At 52.4% G+C, this 21,753-nt stretch overlaps 3 protein-coding genes across 5 annotated transcripts in view; 2 read left to right on the top strand and 1 right to left on the bottom strand.

The window, feature by feature from the left end:
- The window catches only part of ASCC1 (activating signal cointegrator 1 complex subunit 1), a 38,964-nt gene extending 32,193 nt beyond the window's left edge, over nucleotides 1–6,771 (bottom strand). For 2 of the 3 annotated variants that reach the window (XM_064513609.1, XM_026104819.2), the window contains exons 1-5: nucleotides 6,616–6,771; nucleotides 4,493–4,628; nucleotides 2,949–3,048; nucleotides 1,916–2,013; nucleotides 178–356 (exon numbers count right to left, since the gene is read on the bottom strand). In XM_064513609.1, coding sequence (XP_064369679.1) covers nucleotides 178–356; nucleotides 1,916–2,013; nucleotides 2,949–3,048; nucleotides 4,493–4,601 — 486 coding nt within the window. In that variant the 5' untranslated portion in view covers nucleotides 4,602–4,628; nucleotides 6,616–6,771. Of the gene's footprint in view, nucleotides 1–177; nucleotides 357–1,915; nucleotides 2,014–2,948; nucleotides 3,049–4,492; nucleotides 4,629–5,845; nucleotides 6,294–6,615 lie in introns of those variants that run through there. The other variant, XM_064513610.1, reaches the window with a different exon arrangement.
- ANAPC16 (anaphase promoting complex subunit 16) lies at nucleotides 6,361–15,404 on the top strand. Its single transcript, XM_026104820.2, has 4 exons — nucleotides 6,361–6,518; nucleotides 8,818–8,975; nucleotides 12,505–12,579; nucleotides 14,537–15,404. Exons 1-4 carry the CDS (start codon nucleotides 6,463–6,465, stop codon nucleotides 14,650–14,652), a joined length of 405 nt encoding a protein of 134 aa, XP_025960605.1. The 5' UTR covers nucleotides 6,361–6,462; the 3' UTR covers nucleotides 14,653–15,404.
- A 2,644-nt stretch (nucleotides 15,405–18,048) lies between these two features.
- DDIT4 (DNA damage inducible transcript 4) lies at nucleotides 18,049–19,956 on the top strand. Its single transcript, XM_026104837.2, has 2 exons — nucleotides 18,049–18,193; nucleotides 18,652–19,956. Exons 1-2 carry the CDS (start codon nucleotides 18,097–18,099, stop codon nucleotides 19,140–19,142), a joined length of 588 nt encoding a protein of 195 aa, XP_025960622.1. The 5' UTR covers nucleotides 18,049–18,096; the 3' UTR covers nucleotides 19,143–19,956.
- The last annotated feature ends 1,797 nt before the right edge of the window (nucleotides 19,957–21,753 follow it).

The following is a 21,753-nucleotide window of genomic DNA, read 5'->3' as shown; positions in this document are numbered from 1 at the left end:
ATAATAGCATTCAATAAGTTCACAGTATATCCACTAAGTAAAAGGCCTGTCAAAAACACCTTGCTCGGAAAGGTAATGACGCCTTGAAGGTAAACACCAAAGAGCTACCTCAATAAATGAAAACAGCACCCTACTGAAGGGCTCCCACTCAATTTCCGTTCTTTCATGGATCCTTACCTTTGAGCACTTCTCCAACACTTCCTCCCTGAACTGCAGGAACTTCTCCTGAATTACGGGCTGGTTGAGAGGAAAGGACAGGAAGTGCGTGAAGGGCTGCTTCTTCCGGAAGCTCTCGAGAAGAACATCAATACGCGTCCGGGCCGAGATGACACCACTGCGCTGCTGTCCTGTAATCACTACAAGGAAGCAAAGCAATACCTGTCTGGCTTTCCTGAAGCTGCAGGTAAACTAGTGACACCTTACTCCCATGTCCATGCAAAATAAAAAGTAATTAAAGGGACTGTGATTCAGATCAGCCACGGGCGCAGTGACACCATAAATAACTATCCAGGAGGACAAATAATCTTACCTTCGCAGTATCCTACAATTAGTATTTTAAAGTGCACAGATCAGGATCATGCAAAATCACAGTTTTCCCTTTAAATGACTAGAGAACAGGAAGATACAGAAAGGCCAGGAGGGAATTATAATAACCTGCACACCACCACCTCGCAACTATTAGCCCAGGGTTCACTAAAGAAGAGGTAGGAACTAAAACCCCCGACCGTGCAGAGACAAATCTTGCCAAACTGCCTGCTTGACTTAAAATATCTGACATGGCTGTGCTTTCCTGTGTAAGGACAGGATGATGCCATCAAAAGGTATCCCTCTGTTCTCAAGAAAGTCAGCTCTGCATGTCTAACAAACAACAGGCTAGGAGTCTATGACTTCAGTGGCTCTTCAGATTTCTGGAGCTTTTTTTAAAGTTTTCATAAAGGCAGTCTCTTAGTCAAAGTGAAAAAGAAAATCTGTGAAAGATCAAGATGGCCTATATCATTTGTGCTTGCACTTCAAGGCCCCAAACAGAGAACACTTGAGTTTGAAAGGGAAGAACTGCAAGGAGAAAGATTTTCTTTGTTTCCCATTACTCCATGTTTTCGGCATCTCTCAACCTCCCTCATAGTCCTTCATGGTTCTCACGGAGGAGTCAAGACCCACTTATTGAGAAGCGCTAGCACATTCCTGTGCAGTAAGACAGTCAGATTCCCCCGGTCACTTCTTCCCCACAGCTCTGTCATGAACGTAACTCCGCACTGTAACAGTTATCACCATAATGTGTGTAAGAAACCCTCTGGATATCCACTTGGGCAGAAATCCATACGGGCCAGCCCTTACGAGCAATGCATTCTCTCTTTTTAAGTCACTGGAAGTGACTAGAAGGAACATATGGTTCACGAAGGCCTGTTCCCACCGTAAGGATCAAGCAGCAATGCCAGAACAGCGGCAATGTCACCAAAATACTTCTCATACTAAAGAAAATGAAATTCCTGTATAAATACACAACGTGGCAATTTCTTTCTGGATGTATATTACAGCTCCTCATGAATAGCAATATTATATACGGTAATAAGTTTTTTAAAAAAAGGAAAAAAATAAAGAGAAAAAAACAACACATTCAGGCCCAAAATTCTTAAGACAGTCATTTAAGGCACAGAAGACATTTCAGAGAGACTATTCATTGCTTAAAATAGCATATTTTTAATCCAAAATCTTAGACTGCTTTATGAGTCTATAGACATGGAAAATAAATTCAGGAGAAAACTGAAGTAATTTTCCCAGGGCCATAAAGTGAGTCAGTGACACACCAGAGGCAGTATTTAAAGGAAGAATATCTCCTGTTACCCCCTCCCCGCACAAAGCACAGCTGCAGGAGAGCCGATGAGAGAACAAGCACTTTGTGTATGCTAAAGCTCACCAATTTCTCCCTCCACTCCAGGCCTGGGAATGCTGATTGAGGTTCGAGTCTCTGTTTCTAGTCTCTTCTTGGTCTCTCCCTTCTTTCCAATTATGTACCTAAAGGCATAAAGGTGCAGGAGTCACTCACACAACCGCACTGCTCCACTCCCCATCAAGCGCGCCCAGCCAGAAGATTAACCGTGCCCTGAGCTGGCCCCGGGGCAGCCAGGCTGGGTCCCCCCGAACTCCATATCTCAGTGCTGCAGGGATGCACGGGCTCAGCTCACACGCAGGACCCGGTCCCAGCACAGAGGCCACTCCTGGCACTCCGTGTAGAACTGGCCTAGGATCACAGGATGATGCTGAGCCGTGGCTAACAACCTGCTCAAGCTAAAACAAGTTGGGCCTAGACAGCTCTTCCCAGCGCTTCCTGCCACAGCATGCTCATCATCTGGGTTATTCCATTTGACCATTTACCCAGACGAGGAAGAACAAACTGCACTTCTGGCTTGGGCTTTGTTCAAGGCGGTCATTTGTCATCCAAACACACAACAGAACACCTTTCTTTTTTTTCTTACATTTCAGTAACACTGTTGTACCAATAAAACTGTCCAAAATAACTAGATAAAGCTTTGAACTCCACTACAGGCTTCCCAGCGAACATCAGATTTGAGTCAATAGTCAATTCCAATTGTGTGCTTTTTCCTCAAAGCTTTCACGATCTCCCCCTGCCAGGCTGCTCGCCCCAGTTCTTCCTCTCCTTCTTCCATCCTCCCTGATGCTTTTATGTTGAAGGGAAGAGATGCTCAGAAACTCTCCTACCAGCAAGAAAGCACCACCTGCTGTCTCTGTCATAGCAAAGGCTAAGAGTCAAACATGGCATGACTGCACTAGAAAGGCATTGTTGTTTTTCTCCTCCCCAACACAGGACATTCACAAATGGGATACGTTTCAGAGATCTGGCACTTGCCCCTGACCTCAAAAAATATTCTGCACACAAATACTTTCTCAGCCAGAGGCAACTCAGATAAGCCAGAAACACATAGGCTCACTTGTAAAGTGGACTGGGAACCTCCACTCTGCACTGGAAGCCTTTCTCGGTCTCTTCCACCACAAAGGCATCACACGGTTCATCTGTACAGTCACCAGGGCCTAATAGAAAAAAAAACAAAAACAAAAAAACAAACCTTTTACAACCTTTATAAAGTTTGGCAGTGCTGTATGCAAGACAATAGTCTCACAGTCATCTTCTCCCAAGGTTAAATAAAGGAACAAATGGACTCCCCTTAGTGGCAGCTAACTGCTTTTTATTTCACATTACTGCCAGCTCTGAAAAATGTAATGACTGCTTCTAAATCTGCCAGGCTTGGAGGCGTAGGAAAGCAGTGGTTACAGCCCAGGTTTTCCCTTGGCTCTGATTTGTACAACTCCCTGGCTGGAATGCCCCCTTCCAAGTCATGCACTGCTCTGCTGGCAGGGTGGAAGCCACCAGCCCATTCAGAGAATGCAGCAGGACAAAAGTCACAAAGGCACAAAAATAAAAGGCGTAGACTGAAAGTTTTGGTTCAAGGGTTCAAGGACAGTGCGTGTAATGTTTAGGAAAACAGGGGAATTCTCGCACCCTCGGCGAGGGCCAGTTAAAGGCAAACCTTTCATTTGTGGGCCGTTCAGTCATGCCTGCTAAGACCAAACACGATTTCCTCAGAAAGAGGAAGGGGTTGCTGTGTCCTTCACAGCATAGATAGAGATGGATTTTGGTGGCAAGCAACTTATTAGAGCTTTGTTCAATCCATTGAAGAGCAAGCTGGAAGGGAAAAACAGGACACAGCAGCCCTTTCTACCTAAAAAAATAACAGCTGAGCTTTCTATGCCCACAAGAACTCATGCAGAACTATAACAAATATAATATACAGGCAGAAAGATGAAGTAAGTCAAATCCAAACAGAAACAAATCTGCCATAAAAAAAGGCAACACCCCCTGAAAGCCATATTGTAAGAAGTCAGTATTTTAATGGGCAAACAGCGCAAGGACAGAGGACCTCTAGTGAGTGGCCTCCAGTCCCACTGTATCTGCAAACCACAGAACAGCTGAGGTTGGAAGGGGCCTCTGAAATCATCTAGTCCACCCCCCCACTCAAGCAGGGTCACCTAGAGCAGGTTGCCCAGACAGAAGCTCCTGTGCTTCAGTTTGTGCAGGTTGCCTCTCACCCTCAATACTCCCTCAGTAACCCACTACTGAAAAGAATTACAGCTCAGGGACCCCAGGAAAACAGAAATATAAACTTTTTTTTTTAAAGTGGATATCTTTCACAGCCAGAAAACATGACTATTAGTCAGTAGCACAGTCACCCAAATTGGTATTAGGAAATCAGGACTGTATCCTCTCCTTGGTCAGCAAGATCATCCAGGACTAATGCAAAGCATGTGTCTACCTCACTAACATCTCAGTACTCTGTAGGGGCAGGTCCTCGTGCCGATAACGAGGTCCTCAGAGTGACACCCGGAGTTTGCTGTGTCCCCTTTGTCTCCAGTGCAGAGCCCCCATTTGTAGTATGTCCTGACACCACCGTGGTCACCCCCATGCATCATTCCTTACCTGCGTAGAAATCCTCTTCCTCCTCGTGCTGGTAGGCCTGTTCCTGAATGAGATTCTTCCTGTAAATTCTTCCCCCGATCCTTATCAGGGTGGGACGCAGAACATCCATGGCGCTCCTCTTCCTAATGACAGCACGCTACAAAAAAGAAAGACAGCTCTGCCAGCTTATGCCAAGAAAAGGTAAATTCTGAGGTTTTCCCATGGATAATTTCTAAGGTGGCATCAGGGAAGCAAGGAGGCACTTCAGCAGTAAAGACTGAGCTACTTCCAGGAGAGCAGTAACTCTTTCTATGCGTATATACAAGTGATTTCAGAAACACAATACTTTGTCAGAACTTACATGATTAGGTCAGAAGGTTAATTTTCTCAGAACTTACAAGTATGCTCTTTGTCAACTCAGAAAACCCAATTAATTAAAAATGAGAAATTTAAGCAATATAAGAAGTGTAACAAAGCATCAGACTTGCCCCCCACAACAAGGTCAGCAACTGATCACCACTCTCTCTGAAACTCGCAAGTTTTAATTAAAACTCCCTGCCACCTCAGTTAGATAGGCCATTTTAATATCATTCCAGATCCTGGACTGTTTCTCCTCCTCATTATTTTTCATAGGTGAAGCTTCAGCTGCAGATGAAAGACACTATAGCCTCTCACGAGGAATCCTCCAGAACACTGACCTCTTTCACAGGATCTGTCATCTTGTACCAGTTTCTCTAAAAATGTAGCCCCAGCCACTCTCAGCTTGCCTCCCTTTAGAGAGGCACCCCCGACCCCCCTTTTATCAGATGTGCTGAGTACTTCTCACACCCCAGGAGACCATCCCTCTTCCCTGATAGAAACTGTGGCTCAAGCCCCACGCATCTGAAAAGGGTCACGTAGAAATGGGAGAGGAGTGGGGAAGACAGCTGGGGCTGGTTAATCCTTCAACTGCCATGTCTCCATCTGCCAAAATCCTAAACACATGGGGGGCAAGGGCGCACACATGCAGAATGAAGTGAGCTGTGTCAAAGAGGGAGAGGTGGGAACAGTGGAGAAAGAGAGAAACTCCTAGGTACAGCTTTGCTATTTCACACCGCTCAGGTAAAATAAAACAGCTTTATAGAGCTGATTTAACCACCCATGTGATCTGTTTTGTAATGACCTGGAGAAGGATAAGTCATCACTGTGTTCCCATAAATTTATCCCTTAAAGATATTAAAACATTAAAAGTGATTTAAGCCTAATACAGCACTCCTGCAACACCTCAACATGTTGCATCATGTGGTCCTTGAACTGCATAAAGCTTACACAGCACTTTTTCCACTGAAACAACAAAAGAGAAAGTTCACCGTGAAAAAATGCGTTGAGACATACCCTAGGCGCCACTTCTGCCAGTTATTGTAAACTAAACATTGGGACTACGGGACACGGCGTTCAACCTTCGAGAACAGTTTCTGATGCAAAAGCAGGAGGATGATGCAAAGACCTGACACTGCCATCTGTCACAGACACTCAGTTCTTGCACGCCTGGAGCTCACCGAAACTGCTTATACCGGATATTTCAGGTTGCCTGTTTTTAAAACGTTTTTATTTTTTTTAGAGGACGAAATCTCCACCAAAAAATCTGCCTCTGCCAGAAAGTCCACTCACAGAGTTAAAAAAAAAAAAAAAAAAAAAAAAGTCGTTAAGAACGAAACGCGACACACACGCAAAGGCCGAGGAACGCAGAATAAGCACAAAAAAATTGGCTCGTTGTTGGGGGGTTTGTCGTCGTCGTTGTTCTCGCCGGGACGGATGAACGGAGGAGAAAAGCCCCGGGTCACCGAGACCCCCACCCCCCAACGCGGTGCAACGGCCGTTGGCGCAGGCGCGCGGACCGTTACGACGGTTGCCGCCCCCGCCCCCAGGGGGACGCGCGCAAGGGGGGGCGGGGCGGGGGGAAGGGAAGGGGCCGCGCGCGCGGCGGCGCCCGCCCGCCCGTCCACCCCAGCATGCACCGCGAGCGCGATCACGCGCGCCGCCTGCGCCAAGCGGTCCGGGCGCCCAGGTGAGGCTGGTGGGGCCGCTGCGCCGTGGGGCGGCGGCGGAACGGGAACGACAGCGTGGCGGGGGGGAGACACGCTATCGCCGGGAGCGTCACTCACCGGGAGGCAGCTCGCTACGGAAGCCGGGGAGGGGCCATGGCGCGAAGAGGCGGCGGAGGGCGGGGAGGAAGCCGGGGCTCCCGGAGGGGAGGGCACATGCGCGGCGGCAGGGGCAGCGCAGGCGCACTGGCGCTACCGAGGCTGCCGCCCCCGGGCGGCAGTGCGGGCAAGGGGCGCTGTGGCGCATGCGCAGAACCGGCAGCCCCCCCCAAAATGGCTGATGGGGGGGGAGGGAGAGAGGGCAGGCCCGAGGCGGTGGTGATGGCGCCGTGCTCCCCCCTCATCCGTTTCTGCGCCCCTTCGTCTTTCTCCTGCCTCCGCCTTTCCAGCGCACGCAGCCTGTTCCCCCCTCGTCCTGCCGTGGCTGCTCGGTCTCTCACACCACCTCCGCAGGCCTTTGGCTTCGGCTAGGCCTGCTCAGAAACCGATTCCCGCGGTTAAGCAACTAAAAAGGGTTTTGCAGAGTTCTGAGGCTTTTAATTCTTCTTTGTGGCAGACTCTGCCTTTGCTCCGTGGTCTTCATCCAGAGCTGCTCTGCTGCTCGGCTCCTGAGGGGAGGAGAAAAGGGGGGGAGAGGGAAGGAAACCTACTGCAAAATCTGTCCTTTGTGTAAGGAAGAGCTTGCTGCTTCCACGCAGCGAGAAGACATGCCACAGGGATAACTCCGATTTTTAATCGGACCCCGGAGCAAACACCCAGGACCCTGCTAGGGAGTGCGCGATGGTTTCATTTACCAGTGTAACTCACCCAGCCAGCCACTCCCTGTGAAAAACAGCACATGTCTAACCCCTTAGGTCCTGTACGTCGCCCAAAAGGGTTTCAATAAGTTTTCAGCAAAACACCAGCTTTGTTGCGGAATGGACGTATCAAAGCCATGTGAAAGGTTTCTTTTATCCATGCATACTTCTTCACAGTCTGCAAACCGTCTTGTCTCCTGCGTGCCTCCTAGCAAGCTGCTATGCTGTTCTGGGTTATACACAGTAAACAAAACAACCTTGAGCTTACTATGACGAGCTTTAAAGAAAACCATTTTCTCTACTAAAGCATTGAGTGCTATGCAAAGCCACTGTCTGCACAGCCTAAAGAGTCTGCAGTAATGCATTAAATAGGTGGGATAAGTGGGAAGTGTCTAAAAGTGGTTTGCAGGAGTAGCAAACACTGTTGCTTCTAAATGCCAAGTGATAGCTTTTTTTTGACTATCAGGCAAGTATTTGACAAGCTTTACACGCTCTCTCATGACAAAAGGATACAGACAATACCTCTTAAAATCAGGCTGAGAAAAGGATATGCAAGAGGTGACTGGACTAGGAGATGGATGCTCAACTGTTGCTGTTTTAGGTGAAATGCAATATTGTAAAAGCAAAAGTGTATCTGGAGCAACACACAGGGCAGTTGCTGCAAATATGAGCTGGTGTTGCTTCATATAGGAAATGGCATTGGAACTGGCAGTCCTGCGGGTTTCCAGGTTTTATGAGCGAGCAGGACTTTTTCCGTGCTTATGCCCCTGGAAACAAGGCTGTGTGCATCCGTAGGGAATGGGAAAAGAGCCAAGCAGCTGAAGGCCAGTGAATTCAGGTCAGTGACCTGTGCCAGGTTATTTTTATACACTCCAATCATCCTGTTAAATTCCCAGGCCCCTTTGTCCAAGGGTCAGAGCATGGGTTACCTTCAGTTTCTGGGTGCCACCGCGTGGTGCGACAGCTAACTGCACCATCCCCAGAGCCCAGGGGAGGCCTCGGCGGTGCTCCTGGCGTCTCCCAAGCGCGTGGGGCAGCCTTCAGCTGCCGACACTCCCGAGACTGCGGGGTAGGAGAGCAGGGGCGGCAGCCTTTCCCTTGGCTCCTTCTGAACTCTGTCTTTGTCTGCTGTGAAACACGTACGTGGTCTCTGGCTTCGAGCCCTCTCCTTTAGTGTCCCTCTGTGAGCAACGCGTTGGGAAACTCCAGCTCAGCTGCTGGAACGGATGCGTGCAGATCCCTGGGCTCAGCAGAGGTGCCCTCCCTGCACCTGGGCCCTCGCTCCAGGCTACGGAGGACGTCACCGCCCACGCAATGCATTTGAGGCAGGGATGTGGGGTGAGACTCTGTAACCTCATTCGTACTGATAAGCGCGAGGCCACCTGACGCCCAGGCCCTGAAGTAAGGAGCTTCACTGCCAAGATGCGCTTCCTGACTCTGCTTTGCTTCCTTTTCATTGTTCCAGGCTAGGACGCAGTGAAATGGCAGCTTCTTCTTCATCCTCTTCAGCCGGCGGAGTCAGCGGCAGCTCTGTCACGGGATCTGGGTTTAGCGTCTCGGACCTGGCGCCACCCCGAAAAGCCCTCTTCACGTACCCCAAAGGAGCGGGAGAGATGCTGGAAGGTGATTGCTCTGGCTGACTTGTAGCCCCCTTCCCCGCTCTTCCTGTTGCACCGAGAGCATTGCCAAGCTTGGGACCCCAGTGCCACTTTAGGCGGTACCTGGCAAAAGCTGGAGGGAAGAAGGAAACACTAGGGCTAGGGCAGGTCAGAGCGACTTTTCCCATGGCCTGCCTTGCAGCCCCGACTCTCCCTCCTTCCAGTTACTCACAAGGAAGTGACTTTTCTTGCAGTCACGTGGTTTTTAGATCTATGCAACGCTTTAGATGAGGAAGCGATATATTTTACCTAGAAGGGAACATGTCAGTGTTAATTGCTCATTGTTAGCTGCTCCTTTGATGTCAGGCTGGAGTTACTGTAAAGATAGCTGAGGCACGGGTATTTTTCTTAGCAGAACACGTTCTGGGGTTGAATTTGACTGGGCTCACACAGAAGACAGCTTATATCTCTGCTAGTCAGGAACTGGCAGGCTTGCTTTGTCCTCAGCCCGAATTAAGACCTTGCTGCCGAGGTCTGTGAGAGTGGCACAAGGGGCTCTCTCAAAGATAAAGGCTCTCGACAGGGAAGTTTCCTTGCAGGCGGTTCTTGCTGTCTGGCCCTGCGGCACAAACGCAGCAACCAATGAGGACTAGACCTCTCTCTTAGTTTTTCCAGGCTGAGCACATTCCCCTCTTGAGGTCACTCCTGTCGGGAGCGTTTCTTTAGGGAAGAGACTAAGCTTTTCTGATGCATGAGAGAGGCTTTCTTCCAGAGCCAGCTGTCCACCTGCAGCTAACGTGTAGGGCCACCCGGAGAGGGCCAGGACCCCGAGCCAACGCAGCGTCTTGCCTTTGGATACCCTGGCCATGTCACCTGCTTGGTCAGGAGGGTCGCCTGAAGGAGGACAGGGCTCAGACCGAGAGACCCACACGCGTTGAGGCTGCATGTTCCCGCCTCAGCAAGGTTACCTCCGTCTGAAGTCCACGTGGTCTGCATGGGGGAGGAAGGAAAGGCTGTCGAGATGACGCGTTAAGCCACGGTCTGTCTGCTCGTCTTGAACTTACTGTGTTTCCAGGCCACATGTTTCACTGTCGAAGCCCAGGGTTCATTCGGGCGGCCGGGGCCGGTACACGGCTGTGCGGTGAGACATGCATCAGTTGACCGTGGCCCTGTAGCTCAGAAATAACTGTTACACTAGATATGTGTGACCAGAAAGATTAGATATGAACGTGACCTCACAGCACAGGGCAGCTGCATAGTGATCACACTGTTGCATTGAAGGTTTTTATTATACATTAGAGTCCATATGCCAGTCTATTGGAGTAATTATGACTAAAGACTTGTTCACAGAACTTAATGAGCCCTCAAAACAAATTAAAATAATGAAGCACTTCATATTACCAAGTAGACAGGCAACTGTTCTTCATGAGAGCCGTTTAGGCTGGATGGCCCAGCTGAAGGCGAAAGGGGTGTCAGAGGAGAGGGAATGCAGTCGTCTCCCACACTGGTAATGAGAGCGTTGAAGCAGTATTCATTAGGTTTGGAAACAGCACAGTGCAGCATTAGTGTAGTATTTCAGCAGTTCACCTGTCTTGGGTGGCAGCAACAGCTTAACTCCTTCCCTGTCGCGGGGAGATTTAGGTTAGCTTTTTAATTTCTGAGATAAAGGTGATACACCCGTTCTTTCCTCAGGCCGTTAAGAGTGGGCTAGCTGCATGCTGGCTTCCTCTTCAAAAAACCCCTACTAACAGACTGGGGGGTTTTTCATATTTTAATGATCTCACTTTTTTTTTTTTAAATAAACCCCATAGGGGTTCATGGAGGAAAAAAAACTAGTATAAACCACGTTAGTATTTAGCACACCATTAGGTGTGCATTTATTTCAGATTGCTCTATTTCTAAGATAGTTGTGTGATAAATTACTGATTTGGATTGTAAGACACAAATTATTCAAAATGCCTTATGCAGGGTTATGGTCTAAGCCCCTGGGAATCATAAAGCATCGTGAGGACGCAAACGTCTGATCCCTGAGGGAATCGGAGACTGTCGTAATATTAGCTGGCTTCTGCTTCGCTTACTTTCCATTTAAAATGGACTAAAATTGACTGACAGAGGGAATGTGACAGAGTATTTGGGGATTTGCAGCCTTACTGCACGCAAAGCCCCCGTGCCAGTCTGACGGCGCTGTACCAATTATTCCAGCAAATTTAAAAAATGCGGTGGCAGAACACGATCATTCACGTACCCCAGAGCGGCGAAGGCTCGAGTAACTCAGCTACGTTCGGCGTCCGGCCCGCGTGCGAGGATCGCCTTCCGCGGGGCTCTGCTGGCAGCCCGCGGTCACGTCCCGCTGCGTCAGCCAGGTCTTCGTGACGCTGTTTGCCTGTTGCTGGCCACCGTGCAGGATGCATCACTGTCCCTGCCCCTGCTAGGGGATTAGCTGGAGAGGCTGTTCTCCCCCGACCGGGGCAGATGCAGGGCTTTCCGCTGCCCGCAGACGGGCGTTTGTGCAAAGCCTCCTGCCAGGCTGGGTACGGGCGGGCACAGCTCCCCTCCCAAGCAGTCACTTGCCGCAGGGAGGATTTTCCACGGTCACGGAAACCATACTGTTCAGGGGCGGTTTCCCTCCCTCCGCCAGGGCAGGCTCGGTGCTGGTGTGGCTCTTGGCCCTGCGGTTGCACTGCAGAACTTGTGAAACCATTAAAACTGCATCGGTTCTGTTTGCTCTTCAAAATTCAGTTTTATTCCAGTGAGGAGCCGTCACAGCAGTCCGTGCCTGGAATGGTTAAACTGCTGGCACTCGTTACGTGCGAGCTTCGCTTGTTGGCTTTTTAGCGTTATTTTTAGAAACAAAGGGGGAACTTTGCGCTTTCTTTGTAGAGCACCTTTTGCACGTCCTCTCCGGCCGCAGGCGTCACTGACGCAGCTACATGCTCGGGTGCAGCAGCTGCTGCAGAGCCTCGCAGGTGGCCTGGGCCTGGAGCCGCAACGCTCCCAAAGCTCGTGTGATCTCCGTGCCAGGACCGCTTTGCGGGAGCTGCCGGGTCATCGCAGGCTGTGGCTGAGGAGGGCTGCCCTTGCCCGGCTGTCCCGTCCTCCTTGCAGGCCTTGCCTGGGTGTGAGGTTTCCCAGGGCAGGACCATCCCTTCCCTCGCCTTCGCCCTTGCTCTGGACTGTTCAAACGAGCGCTCCTCAGGAAGGAAGCGTGGGCCGGGCGGACCAGACTTTCCCTCGGCGTGCCGTGGCACCCGTCGCTTCCTACCCGGTGAACGGCCGTTCTCAGAAACGACGGCTCCCAGGTAGCACAGCCGTCCGCCCGCCCCGAGCCGCGCTGGGAGCCAGCCATGGTCCCGGCCGGGACTCAAACGCAGGGCCCCGCGGCCTAAAGACTGAAGGGCTGCACGTTCCCAGCATGGGATGAAGTACCTAAACCAGACAAATGGGGAAACCCACCCCTGAGACATAAAAGCAGAAGGTCCACGGCACTTAGTTAAGGCTGCTAAATCATAAAACTCTTAGGACAGATTAAACCACCTCCCTTTTTCTTTTTGCAGATGGCTCAGAAAGATTCCTCTGTGAATCTGTCTTCAGCTATCAGGTGGCCTCTACATTAAAGCAGGTGAAACACGGTAAGCGCTATAAGCGCACGGTAAGCATTATATGTTTTAACTGCGTGTTGGTCGGGGAAGATGCAGGGGAGCACAGAGAAAAGGCTGACATATTCTAGGGCCCCAACCACAAAAAAGCAGAAAGGCCTTTTAAGTTTGCAAATTAGCACTAAGTCAGGCTATCACCCGAGTCCTGTTGTCAGCCCTATGCAAAACGAAGGGAACCCACATGGTCGGGGTGGGAACAGGCTGTGCGTTTCTAAGGTTGTTTTTCCATTGCTCTGTACTGTGCTGTCTTCACAAGAGGTGAGGCCAGCACGGGAGGTTATGGGCAGGAAACGCCCACGTTCTGCTCTTGGCCCAGCACTGACTGTCTCTTTGGCCTTGGGCAAGTCACTTGATTTTTACCTTTGTTTCTCTGCTGAGCCCTCATGACACTGGCAGGGTCAAATAAGGTTTCGAAAGGTGTTTTGAAAATGAAAGCACCACCTCTCCGCACAAAAGCGTCTGGTGTGGTGTGACAGGACTGACTCCACCAGGTACCTGCCCCAGAAAGAGCCTCATGTACGGTTCAAGCTTTTGCGTCCCTCCTCAGATCTTCGCCTGTGGCCCAGGTGACTATAACTGAAGGATGGGCTTGATTGCACAGCAGCTTTTATTCTCAAGATGTTGGGCAGAGCTGGAGCTCAGCGCAAAACCACATCTGCTTCTGAGGGTCACATCCTTTCTGGTCTCCACCCCTTGTCAACTAGAACGGACGTTTCCGAGGGTTGTCTTCAACTCGAGATTTTTGCTGTCCGTCACCGCTGAGGGTCCCCATGGGAGGTCTCGGGGTGTGCAACAGCTTGCAGGGACCTCGTTACACTTTAGCCAGGATCTTGTATTTCTGAGCTGAGAAGCAAAGCTGAACTTCAGAGCCCTTGTTCCCACAGTTGCAGTGCCGCTGGGGCTGTAACTACCGGAGGCTGCTGCACAGCCTGGCATCCTAATGAGCAGCAGCTTTGGAAACTGGTTTGTGGAGCACTGATTACCACCCTGTAAGAAAGGGGAAAGGCTTAAAATAAGCTCAAGGTCATCATTTTCTTGTTTGTTTGTTTGAGACTTCCCAAAAGTACCCAGTTGCAGGACATCGTGTGAAAACAGTCCCTCTTCTTAAAAACACCCATCCTCTGCTGCTGCAGTAAGCATAAATAACGTGCATTTTATGTTCTGCCTTTTGCTAGCAAGTCAGCTAGTACTGGGCCATTTTCCCAGCAGTTTGCTAAGCTATTAAGCTTTCAATGGAGTCAAGAGAAAAAGGGCTGTACTGATCTCTGCACCACTTCAGCCAGTCTCATCAAACGTGTGGTCCTCCTGCTAAAAGCATAGCCAGTTTTAAATAAAGCTGAGAGCAACAAGCTGTCTGGGGGAACCCCAGGGAGGCAGCGCATCTCTCCCCAGTGACATTTGTGTCATTAACATGGTCTGACTGCAGAGCATTTCTACTGCTATCACCCAGCTCCTTCTCAAAGGTCGGACGTTAAAACGGAGGGTTCCTCATGCTGCGCCCAGCTCTACCCTTGGCTCTGCGCAGACCAGGCGTTCTCTAAACTTCTCTGTTCTTTTGCACCAGAAGTGTTGAGGCACGAAACTGGCTGAAAATATTTATGCTAAAGAAATGAATGTCATGTTGTTTTCACCGCCTAATGCTAACCGGCCTTCTGTTTCCCTGTTACAACTTGAATTTACACAGCACGGGCAGGGATGGGTAAACACGTTCGGCATTGGACAGGGCAGAGGAGTCTGTCCCTGTCCCTTGCTTTCTCGTACGATCTGGTGAGGCCTTCTCACCATTTGCACAGGGTATTGTATTCAGATTAGCTTGGTGGGGGTTATTCTACCCTCTATTCCCCATTGACAAGGTGAGAATTTTAAATTTAACTGAAAAGTCTACTTGCGATGTCACTGCAAACCACGGCTACCTTTGAGCTTCTTGCAGATCAACAAGTTGCACGGATGGAAAAACTAGCCGGTCTGGTGGAAGAGCTGGAGGCAGATGAGTGGAGGTACAAGCCGATAGAGCAGCTCCTGGGATTCACTCCCTCCTCGGGCTGAACACGTCTGGATCGCTGCTGTCAGAGAGGAGGAGAAAGGCACTCTCTGGCCTGATTTCAACATGCACGGCCGTCTATCTGGATGCTCACAGCTGCATCAAGGGGATTGGGCTTTTCTTTTAAGTTTACAGTGGGGATCCCCATTACAGCTGCCAGTAAATTGAAACGACAGAAACCTCTGAGCCTTCTGCAGCGTAACCATCTGGCAGGACTCAGTTTCTGTAACTTGCAAGATAGGATCAGTTTTTAAAGAAGCTGGAGAATAACCCGATTGTTTGTGGGGAAGGGAAGACCTAAAGTTTGGGCAAGACTGGGGTGGGGGAAGGCGAGCCAGTAACTTAGTCTGACCTTTCCGTAGACCTCCTAAGAGAGCCGGCAGCTTTGAAGGGCCAGGTGAGCTGTCGGCTGGGACGTGCGCGTCTCTGCCGCTCGGGTCAGGCCTCTGTAGGGCAGAAGTACGAAGCACTGCCGAAAACACTCCTCAGTCCTAGCTGCTGTTTTTGCAAACGAATAGGAAGAAAACTGTCCTTGGTCAGTTCAGAAGGGGCAAGCGGAGCCGCTTTCCCCAGTGGTATCTCCCCGCGTTGCTGAAGCTGTTTTATCTTCGCCGCTGTTTCTCTTTTGTCTGCACTGAGGGTACTGGTAGGACACTGCTCCTCGATGCAGATGCTGTAACTTTAATATCCTGACGCTCTTTTCCCCTTCGTTATATACTAGATTGTTCTGTGATAATAAACGGTTTCAAAGGCAGAATTATTTTATCTCTTCAAAGCTTGGTGCAGGGGGCCTGAAGAAAGGTGTGATAATTTATTAGGCAACATGGGGTTTTATGAAGCTCAGAGGCAGCTCTGCTGTTACAATGGTAAACTTAAATGCAATTTAAAAAAAAAATCCTCCAAAAGAAACCAAACCGCACTTGCTTTATGCTCAAAGTGGATTGATTTAAATCAGATCTTAATCCTGATTTAACTGTACAAGCAGAAAACCCTTATTTAAATCCATCCATTTTCATCATCTTGTTTTTCTTTTGCACTTCAGCTCTGTTCTTCAGGGGAACTGGATTTCCATTTTCTGGCATAACCATTTCAACATGTTAGTTTTCCTTAATGCTACATTTTTGCTAACCAGCAGGGGGGATAGGCTCTGTACTATATTTAAGCAATTGTACAACTTATTAAGCCAGATGCCTAATTTTTCCATTTTCATTATCTTAAACAGTGGCAACTGACTTGTTCCTTATTTACCAGGTTTGTGTGTTTTGTTTTTTTTTTTTAACTAATTTTGGCTCTGCCACATCTGGATTGAAACTGAGATTCAATTGAATCTCGTACACTCCTTTCAGCTTTGTGGCCAGCGATTTGTGTTAAAAACTAAAACTAAGAGGGAAAAGTATCCAAATACTTTTTCTGTTTGTTTCAGTTGATAAATCAGTTCTAGTATCAGGGTCAAATTTATGTCATCCAGAGCGATGGGCTGTGATTACCCTGAAACCATTTACAGAGGTTTTCCCCTAACGCTACATCTCAGCTACTACATATCCTGCACCCCCTCGTGCAGCTTTACTAATCTTGTCCCTGTCCCGGCCAAGCGGGGACTTTGCATATGGCTTTAGCAGAAAGTGGGTCCTTGGCTATCACCAATTTAAATGGGAAGCGACAGCTTTCTATATTAAAACTTAATTTGGGATGGGGTTATTTTGAAAAGAAAGGCGTATTTCAATTCAGAACTTGTTTGTTTCAAATCAGCTATTTTTAACCCTGCTTACTCCAGCCGCCTGAACCTACCTTGGCTAAACCTGCCAAAAATACCCACGTATCAGGGCAACATCATTCGGCCTGGAAACAGAGCTGTGCACCTACTGCAGCCAACCCCATGGCATCGTCCCAGCTCGATGCCTGTAATGAGTTTAGCTGAGGCCAAGTCGCACTCGCTCACCAACCCTACGTGCTGCAATCAGCACAGCGAGAGGCTGGGGAGAGCCGGACAGATCCGTGGCCCTCCTCCTCCTCCTCCCTCTTGTTTTTGAGCTGCTCCCAAGCGGTGCTGGCGGATTTGGCAGCAGGGAGCAACCCTACCCGGCCTGTTTGCCTGCCTGCGCGGCCCCAAAATAGACGCGTGCGCGCGAGCCGCTGGGAGGAAGCGAAAAGTTCACCGCGTACAGCCCTGCGAAGGCAAAAACATGTTGTCGGGTGCCCCCCCCACTTTCCCCAGCTCCATAAACACTTCATGTAAGGCGGCGAAAAGCGGAGGCCGTCCGCGAGGAAACCGCGGCCTGCGGACGCGGCTCTGCCCCGGCCAACGGGAAGGCCTGCGAGCTGCGCCCCGACGTGCACGCACACGGGGGAAAATCAAAAAAAAAAATCAAAAAAAAAAAAAAATCCCTGAACAAAGAGGCTCGTTCAGGGCTGTTTTCCTGTGGGCGCCTGCAGGACACGATGTGCCGGCTTGGCTCCCGCCTCCCCGGGGCCCTGCGCCTCCGCGGCCCGGCCCCCACGGCAATAAAATAATTAAAGGGAAGATAAAAATTTTCCACGTTCGCGCTGCGCAGCGGGATTTTCGGCTTCGCGCCAGCCCCGACGGAGGGAGGCGGCAGGGAAACCCCCCCTCCCCGGGACGGAGCTGGCAGCAGCGGGGCGCCCGAGCCCTGCCAGAGCGAGCCCCCTTCCTCCTCCTCCTCCTCCTCCTCCTCCTCCCCCCCTGCCGCCGCCTTGCAAAAGCGCTGAGCTCAGCATGTCTCCAAACTGTGCTTTCTTCTCCCAGAGCGGCTGTCCCAGCTCGGGAAGGCAATGGAGATGGAGAATGGGCCCCATCGCCACCACCACCACCACCATCACCATCACCATCACGACCACCACCACCACCATCATCACAATCACCACCACCAACCCCCCAGCCGGGCACGAGCCCGGCTGTGGAACTTATCCCGTTTTTGTGTTTCAGGGATCCCAAAACCAGACCCGGGGGTGACACAGGCCGCGGCGCAAGGCCCGAGGAAGGCGCGCGCAACGCCCCGCTCGGCTCCAGGCCGCTGGGCTCTAGCGGGGCGACACTGCGGCCTTCCCTGGGACCCTCGGCCTCTTTTTTTTTAACTTTTTTTTTTAAATTTCCCCCTCACACACATGTTTTGACCCTCATTTTTAAGAAAGGGCACAAAATAAAGCAAAACGAAGCCGTGACGCGCGAGGCAGCCTTTGCCAAAGCAGCCCCCCCCCCCCCCCCGCGGCGGGCCCAGCCCCCCTGATGCAACGCGGGCGCCGGTTGCGCGGCGGCGCCGGGCCGCGCCGGGGGGCGGGGCCTCCCGCTGTCACCGGGCAGGAGAGACGCCGCGGACGTGCCCCGCGCTGCCATTGGCGGGCGCCGCCGAGGGAGGCGGGGCCTCCCGCTCCGCCCCTATATAAGGAGGCGCGCAGCAGCGCGGAGGTAGCACTGCGCTGGGGTCGGCGCCATGCCGGGGCTGTGGGAGCGGCTGGCGGGCGGCGAGCGGGGCCGCCTGGAGACCTCGGACTGCGAGTCGCTGGGCAGCGCCTCCGGCTCGGAGGGAGGTGAGTGGGGGCCGGGGTGAGGGTCCCAGAGGAGGTCCCCAATGGAGGGGGGGGTCCTCCATGGGGTTCTCCTGAGGGATGGGGGTCCCAGCGGGGCTCCCCGTGGATGAGGGGCCCCATAAGGGTCTCCTGAAGGATGGGGGTCCCAGAGATGTTCTCCATGCGGTCCTCCTGAGGGATGAGGGTCCCAGAGGAGGTCCCCAATGGAGGGGGCCCCCATGGGGCCCTCCTGAGGGATGGGGGTCCTAGAGGAGCTTCCCCAACGGATGGGGGGGCCCCACTGCCCAGCATCACCTCACCGCAGCACGGTGGGGGCAGTAGGAAGGCCCTACGTGACCATCAGGTGCCACCGGCCCCGGAGTCAGCGTGCCCCAAGCATCCCCTGGGAAAGGCCAAAAGCGGGGCCCCACCCCCTCGTCCCTGCCCGGTGCTGACCTGCCTCCCTGCTCCCTCCGCAGACCCCGAGTACGCCGACGAGGCCTCCCTGCCGGACCTGGACCTGCTGCACGACCCCGAGGATGAGCTGCTGTGCGCCAACCTGATGGACGTGGTCCAGGCCACGCTGGGCAAGGCCCCGCTGGGCCCCAAGCGGTGCTCCCGGCTCCTCATGCCGGAGCAGCTCGTGGCGCAGGTGCGGACGGAGCTGCTGCGCCTGGCCTGCAGCGAGCCCTGCGGGCTGCGCGGGGCCCTCCTCGACCTCTGCGTGGAGCACGGCAAGGCCTGCCACGACGTGGGGCACATCGCCGTGGACCCCACAGTGGTGCCCACCTTCCAGCTCACCCTCGTGCTCCGGCTGGACTCCCGCCTCTGGCCCAAGATCCAGGGACTCTTCTCCTCGGCGCCCGCTTTCACGCCGGGCTTCAGCCAGTCGCTGAAGCTGGGCACGGGCTTCAGGGTCATCAAGAAGAAGCTGTACAGCTCCGAGCAGCTGCTCATCGAGGAGTGCTGACGGGCTGTGCCATGGCACGCCAGCCTGGAGAAGCGGCTCACCCAAGTGCTTTTGGAAGAGCTAACAAGAAGGAAAAAAAAAAAAAAGAAACAAAAAAAACACAAGCTGGTTAGAGCGTGGCGGCTCTTGGCAGCCACTGTAGTTTAGGTTAGGCTGGAATAGGGCTCTAGGTGGAAGTAGTCTGGGCAGGCGGAGGTCCCCGCCGTGCCGCCCACGCCGGGGTGTCCCCGGTGTGTGCGGCGCAGCCCCCCCGGCGGTGCCGACCCCGGGGCCGTGCCCTGCCGGCTTCACACTTCCAATGATTGTAGGATGTTCTGATTGCGGCGACTGTGCTCCCCGTCCCGGCAGCAGGGCTGCTGGAGCAGACCCTCTCCCTGCCCTTGCCTGATGACCTTTTTTGTTAACGAGTGTAATCAGTGGGGTTCTGGGGGAGGGGGTGTGCGTGGGAATGAGTGACAGCTAAGCTAAAGGTCCGATTGAGCCGAGTCTGAATCCGAGACAAAACTCCACTACTGACATCTGGGCAGCTACGTTCAGACTCCCGGGAAAGGCGGAGGCCGGGATTACCAGGGTGGGGGTCCGAAATCACCTCGTGTCTTCGATCACAAACTAAAACACTGCTGGGAGGCACCTCCGGCCCCGGTGGGAGAGGGGACGCGCGGCGAGGGCAGGCTCCCTCGTGGACCACCTGGGTGGTGGGCGCTCCCGTTGATTACAGTTTACACTAGTACACTTGATGTTCAAGTGCAAAACTTTCTATGCAACTGTGTGGTTTTTTTTTTTTTTACTTTTCTAATAAAACCTTTCTAATTGATGCCTTGCTGTCTGTGTGTCTTGGCTCGGTGCTGCCCTGGTGGTGGTATTCCACGTGCACGCTCCTGGAAGCCCCTGTTTCAGGGCTGGTGCAGGGAGGCAGCTCCCAAGCTTTTTTTACCTGGGTCACAGCGTGCCAGGCGCCCTGGGTGCCGCGTGTGTCCCGGCCCTGACCAAGGCGGCAGGAATCCCGGAGCGCTCGTGCGCTGCTCCAGTTACCTCTAATAGCCGGGCACGGGGAGGTGACTCAAGGGTGGCCGGGCTGAGTCAGGCCCGGCGGTGGTGTCACCGGGGAGGAGCGCCTGTCACCTGAGCCCCTGCGGGAGCCGACAAGGAAATAGCTGGTGTTTTTCAGCATCTCGCCAGCGCCTGCCCTGGGGAGACACCCCGAAGGTAAAAGTCCGCCTCACGCTGCTGAAATCTCTGCAAACACAGAGAAACATCCAAAAACCTCCTGTATTTATACATATTGATTGCACTTGCAGGGAAGAAGAGGCAGCAGTGCAACGGGGGCTGCCTTCACCAGTCTGAAGGCAGTGCAAAAAGCCGGATTATCTACTTAAAAAACACACATGGAGGAGGCCAGTCCCGAAAGGGAGACCGGTTGGGTCAAGCAGAGCTCGCCCGCATCCCCGGTTGGCGTGGGAAGGGCTCCCGGAGCACGCTCCAGCGCTCGGCCCGCTGATCCCAGCGAATAAGACCAATTACACAAGCCTACAATTATAACAGCTCAAAAAAAAAAAAAAAAAAAAAAAAAAAAAAAAAAAAAAAGGCTTTCACTGAAGTATAATTAAGTCGCTTGGCAAATCAAAAGCCAGGCGCGAGATGCGGAGGAGAAAACCGGGCAGAAACATTTCCATTTGAATGCGAGTTTGTTGGGGCTTTGGGCTTTTGTTTGTATCCTCCCCCCCGACAGACACTGATTTTTTTGATGAAAAGGAAAATTTTGCCAAAAAAAAAAAAAAATTCTGAAAAACATCAGCTGGCCGCTGGAATAACTGACCCGTGATTACTCACCTACTAAAACACCACTGTGGAGGAATAAAAGCGACAGGCAGAGCCAGGCTTGCAAGGCGGGAGGTGGCCGCTCGCCCTGGGGAAGGCGCGTTGCATGGGTGCATGGGGTCCCCCCCCTCCCCAAAAAGCCCCTTTGGGACCACGGTGCCCTGCCGAGGTTTAGGGCGGCTGCCCTCGGTGCAGGGCACCCAACGGCACCCAAAAACCGCCAGATGCCCCCCCGATTTCACGGGGCTGTTGCTGCCGGGACACGGCCTCCTCGCCGCCCTCCCCAGGGCCGCGTTTCCCTGAGGCCGCTGCAACAACACGGCTCTATTTTTAGCCGGGAAAAAGAGATATCGCTGGTGGTAAACCAAGCTGGGGGAAAACAGTGCTAAAGATTTTTTCCTCCTTCTTTTTTTTTTTGGGCAGCCCCAGGGCGGTCGGTGCGGCGCGGCACATCCCCGCTCGCTCCCGCGCCCCGTCCCACCGCAATGGCCCCAGCCAAGGCAGGAGCGAGCGGACGCCCGGCCTATTTAAAGCAAAATGCCCTTTCCGCAGTGAAAATTGGGAAACGGGGCTTGCGGAGGGGGGGAGCAAGTCCCTGGAGGCAAAACAGGGTCGGGATGTTTTCGCCGCTCGCCTGGAAGGTGCCAGAGCGCCTTGCGCAGCAGCAGCTTTATTTAGCCTTTCCCGGGAAACCGAGCGGGACACCGGGATATTTTCATGCCCGCAGCGATAGCAGGGATTACTCGTGGCGCGCGTGACCGGCCCGGCAATGCCAGGCACTCGGCCGTGCTGG

Source organism: Dromaius novaehollandiae, chromosome 6 (genome assembly GCF_036370855.1).
Source record: "Dromaius novaehollandiae isolate bDroNov1 chromosome 6, bDroNov1.hap1, whole genome shotgun sequence".
NCBI lineage: Eukaryota > Metazoa > Chordata > Aves > Casuariiformes > Dromaiidae > Dromaius > Dromaius novaehollandiae.
Note: the sequence above shows the minus strand (reverse complement) of the source record. Positions and strands in the feature narration are given on the sequence as shown.